The 4,889-nt window shown below is 46.2% G+C and overlaps 1 protein-coding gene across 1 annotated transcript; it reads left to right on the top strand.

Annotated features, from left to right (window-relative positions):
- Positions 1-3,092: 3,092 nt before the first annotated feature.
- LRRC30 (leucine rich repeat containing 30) lies at positions 3,093-4,121 on the top strand. Its single transcript, XM_066205520.1, has one exon. It carries the CDS (start codon positions 3,093-3,095, stop codon positions 4,119-4,121), a length of 1,029 nt encoding a protein of 342 aa, XP_066061617.1.
- Positions 4,122-4,889: the final 768 nt, after the last annotated feature.

A 4,889-nucleotide genomic window follows, 5' to 3' on the forward strand; every position in this document is an offset into this window, starting at 1 on the left:
CCAAAGGAATGGATCCATACTCACAGCCCAGCACAGTAAGGGCCAGGCCAGGGCAGCAGGCAACATAGAAAAAAGGGAACTGAAAACTGTTTGAACAAAGCCAGTCCAGGACACCAACAGACAAGGGACTGTTTTTGTACAGAATTTTAGTTCCTGAGATGTCCAGAGGAGGCCACTGTGGTTTTATTATCTCGATTTCAAGAAAAATTTAATTTGGTTACCTCAGAGTTTCCCCGTCTCCACAACTGCAAACATACTCAATAGCCTGTTTTTCTGTTGGAGAACAAAGAATAGGAAATGGTTTGTCTTTTGTTGGTTTGTTTGTTTTGTGTCACACGGTGGTTATGATACTCACAGAGGCAGGAAAGGAACTGGACATTGAGAGCTGCAGATGTGGAATTTCTTTTTTAAATCCCCTTTGCTGCTGCTTGATGTCTGGCAGGCAGTGGAGATACAGCAGGAGATGCTGTGAGGCTGAAGCAGAACAAGCATTTTTCTTTGATAGAGATCCCCCAGTGAAGCTTTCCAGCAATAGCCCAGCCCAAACTCTGCTGTGCTGTATCACAGGCCTGGTTTCAAATGGACAGTGTGATGCAAAGCCAGGGAAGGATAGAGAGCGCTTTGGCTGAGTCATGCTGTTAGGAAACGAGGATTTCTGTGGTGAGAAGCCACAGCAGACACTGCCAAGTCCCCAGGCAGTGAACTCCAGTGTGTTTTGGAGATGGGGACAATGTTCTCATGCAAAAATATCTGGCCAGTTATGGAGGGAGACTGTGACTACAGGGAGACTGTGCTTCATTTTGTTTTTGTCTGTTGCTAAAAGTGACCTGTGGAAGAAAGAGCTCTGAAGTGACCATGGGGCCATGGTCACAGGTGGGAGCCCAGCCACAGGGAGCAAAACCAGTTTCTGGCAGATTCTGGCAGATTCTCTGCGGCAGATTCCTCATTTCAGAAGTGAGGCTAAGAGAAAGGAAATGGCTAATTTTACAAATGCTCCCTAAAAAGCCTTTTTCTTCCCTTTGCATTTGCCACTGCAGAAGCAAAATGCCATGTTCAAATCCATGGATGCTCTCTGATAATAACTGCATTTTAACAGCATCTGGCCAGACAGCCCAAAGGCAGAACTCATGAGGGGCTCACACTTTCACTTCCCTAACTGTTTGGGATGAAGGGGCACATTTTAGGGCCCCATCATGCAAGACCCAGTCTTGCCCGAGCCACTGGGTTTCCTCTTCCCCTTGAACATCTTCTCTGCCTGCAGGGTTATCTCTGCCACTCTGGGCAGCATGTGGGGATGATGGTTAACAAGAATACTGAGTCAGTATGGCTGTGATGGCAATTAGTATAACATTTGCTTGTAAACTGACAAATACTGGCAAAAAGTGCCTGTGAGGGAGGGATCTGTGACTCACAGGATGCAAACTCACTCTAACCAGATATAGCTGGCCTCAGCCTTTTTCAGGCTCACCCAGGCACTCCAGAGAATGCAATATTTCAGCCTCAGCACCAGCTGGTTTTGTGCCATGCCGCCCTGTTCAAACACAAGTTTTTATTGCATGGCTCACTCAGCTCACCACCATCTCACACTGCTCACTGTGATCCTGACTGGTGCAGGACCCCACTCGTCAGACACAGCTGCAGGAATGCCCTGTCTGCCCTCTCTTCCCAGGCAGATGCAGCTCTGTGAGGGACCCAAAGCTCAAAGGAGACTGAGTGGTGCTTGGCAGTAGGAATGGACTGTGGGGATTGGCTCCAAAGTGATTGCTGGAGTGCTTTGACTTCCAGCTGGAGTTTCTGCATAATCCTTTAGCATCTGAGCTAACACAAGGTTTTAAGCTGAGGGTCTCTGAAGTGAGATGGTAAGGGAGGGTACACTCATCACCAAATCTCTCAGGAGGCAGCAACACATCTTCTTCACCATGGATTCAATGGCGGCAACATGTCTTCATCACCATGGATTCAATGGAGAGAGAAAGCCTTGAAAGTCTTGTACTGTTTGTTGCAATTTCCACCTAGTTTAGATAAAATCTGAAGTTTTTGTAATCCTTTTTTTAGTCCCTTTGAGTTTAAACTCACTGCATATGTATTCATGTAGCAATACGATTTTCTTTCACAAGCAGAGCTCACTTCAGCTGTTGTTGGGTATTATTATACTGATTACTGCTTCTTTCCTCTTCCACCAGCCTCTCTGTATTGGATCTAAATGTCATTTATAGTTCAAGCTATTGGACTGCTAGTCCCCCTGTACCCCAGAATAGCCCAGGAAGTCATGGAAGTTCACAAGGAAAGGGACATCAAGAGGCTCCATTCTAGAGTCTTCTACATCTGCAGAAGAATCAGACCCCAAAAATCTGGTTGATAGATGTGAAAGTAGCACAGGACATTTAGGACAGAGCAGTTTGGTTAGAGCTGTGTGGTATGACTGCTCACGCTTGGTGCCGTGGGTAGCAAGAAATTATCCAAGTGAGCACAGATACTACTGCAAAATGTAACTGCTGCAGTGAATTTGGCACCTGTCCTGAAAAGAAAGAGGCCAATCCTCACCACAAAGGACATACAAAAGCTAGAACCTTTTGTAAACATTTTTTTTAAAACTTAGCAGAAAACAAGGACCGACATAAAAAATCTTTATCAGTGTTTTTGCAGCATGCAAAATTTTCTGGTAGACTGGTAACTACTTCAGAGAAATCAGGAACCAAAATAAAAGTGATTATGAAAACATCCTTTATGTGAACTGAAATGATGGCTTCTTTGCTTGTTTCCTTCTTTAGCTTGCTTGTTTGTCTTTTTTGAAATCACTCTTGCTAATTGTCCTGCAGCCATGGTATGTACCAGATAGCCAAGAAAGCTGACATGGTGAAGTTATATACAGCATCCTTGTGACCTTTTTGCAGTGAAGATACATATCTGTCCAATAAAGCCCTGGCCAAATGACAGTGACAGCTGTCTTGTGGCATTCAGTTTGAATTGAACAGGTTTGCTCACAAGTCAGGAACAAGTGTTTCATTACAGACTGTGCACCAAGATCAGCATAAGCCCCCAAAAGTGAAACTTTCCCTCAGCAGCTATGGAAACTGTTCCGGTGGACTGAGATGCACTTCACAGGCTCCTCCTTATCTCCTTGCTTTGACTTTCCCACCTCCTGCAGGCTGTCATCCCCTGTTGGCGTTTGCATTTTGCAAAGGAATAAAACCTCAGTTCTCTCAGGAGTGTACCAGAGTGTTATGGGAAGTGAGCACTCAAAGAACGAGGAGCGAAGGAGCATGGTTTTCCTTAGGAAAGGCCCGAAGCTGCCTGCATGGGAAGACGCCCTTCTGGCAGGGAGAGAGCCCAAGTCACTGCTGAAACGGGGATTACGTTATGTCAGCTTGAGCCTCATAATGAAAGGGATGACCAGCACACCTGACTTCTTGTGGGGACTGCATGAGGTGCAGAAGCTGAACCTTTCACGCAACCAGCTGGTGGTGATTCCTCCTTCGCTGGGGAAGCTGGACAGGCTGGTTGTGCTGAACTTGGGTGGCAACTGCCTCAAGTGCCTGCCTAAGGAGATCGGGCTGCTGAGGAACCTGAAGGTCTTGTTTGTCAATATGAATTGCCTGAAAGAAGTGCCAGCAGAGCTCAGCTTATGCAGGAAGCTGGAGGTTCTGAGCCTCTCACACAACTGCATCTCACAACTGCCTTTGAGCTTCACTGACCTGACAAATTTGAGGAAACTGAACCTCAGTAACAACCGCTTCATGCAAATTCCCCTCTGCATTTTCGCCCTGAGAAGCTTAGACTTCTTGCACCTAGGGTCCAACAAGCTGGAAAACATCGCAGAGAGCATCCAGTACCTGGTCAATCTGCAAATCTTTATCGTGGAAAACAACAACATACGCAGTCTGCCGCGGTCTCTGTGCTACCTCAGCACCCTGGAGTTACTGAACGTTGACTACAACGCCATCCAGACCCTGCCAGACGACCTGTACCTGCTGCGCCGGCTGCGCCGCATTGCCTGGAACCCCATGGACAAAGGCCTCCACATCGCCCACAACCCCCTGTCCCGGCCCCTGCCCGAGGTCGTCGAGGGGGGGCTGGATGTCCTCTTCAACTACCTCAGGGACAAAAAGGAGCACAACTGAGCTTCTGCTGAGCTTGGGATTAAGCTTGTCATCAAGGCTGAATCGCAGCGGAGAGCTTTCCTGCACAGGCATTTCCACTTCATAATGCTTGGATTTTGAAGGCTGTGGATGGCTTTAGTAGCAGTTGGAGGAAAGCAAGTAAAGTATGATGGTCTTGATTAAGTGTGTAAAGAGCAAACATTCTAAAAATAGCCACCTCTGTAACCTTCACTGTTGTGGTACTTGGGGGTTTTTTTAGAAAAAAATACAACAAACTTTTGATAAAATGTTTGCTCTTCATTTGACAGAAACAAATTAAAGCAGACTGCCAGACATGCAGAAATGTATACTTGACAGCTATTAGGCTGGGGAAATATTAATATAACTTAGACTTTCTGCGATTGCAATTGCATTTCTACCCCTGCTCACTTCTTCATACACAGGTAAACCATGACATGAGCAAACACTGCTATCTAAGTGAATCTCAATAAAATGTTTGCTTTTGGCAGTGAATATATCCTGAGCTATATTAGCTCATAGACAATATATTAATGGTCAGTTCAATACCACTTGTTGTTTACCCCACAGCTGTGCTCTGGACTGTATAAATCACACGTAGGGATTGCCAGTGACGAGGCAATTTGCCAGTTCTTTGGAAGTAGATCGCAAACTTCCCCAGAGCTTCTATATCCCCTGGTGAGACAAGCAGCCCTTCACATGGAGCCTCCTAGGATGCTGAGAGCAGTGCTGCACATCAGCTGGGAGCAGGATCTGCACAAACCAGAGAAA

The sequence above is a fragment of the Chamaea fasciata genome, unplaced genomic scaffold, assembly GCF_029207755.1.
Source record: "Chamaea fasciata isolate MVZ Bird 193981 ecotype frontalis unplaced genomic scaffold, bChaFas1.0.hap1 SCAF_1, whole genome shotgun sequence".
Taxonomy (NCBI): Eukaryota; Metazoa; Chordata; class Aves; order Passeriformes; family Sylviidae; genus Chamaea; species Chamaea fasciata.

Excerpts from the sequence above, each read along its gene's own strand:
- LRRC30 (XM_066205520.1), top strand. The coding sequence starts at position 3,093 with ATGCACTTCACAGGCTCCTCCTTATCTCCTTGCTTTGACTTTCCCACC.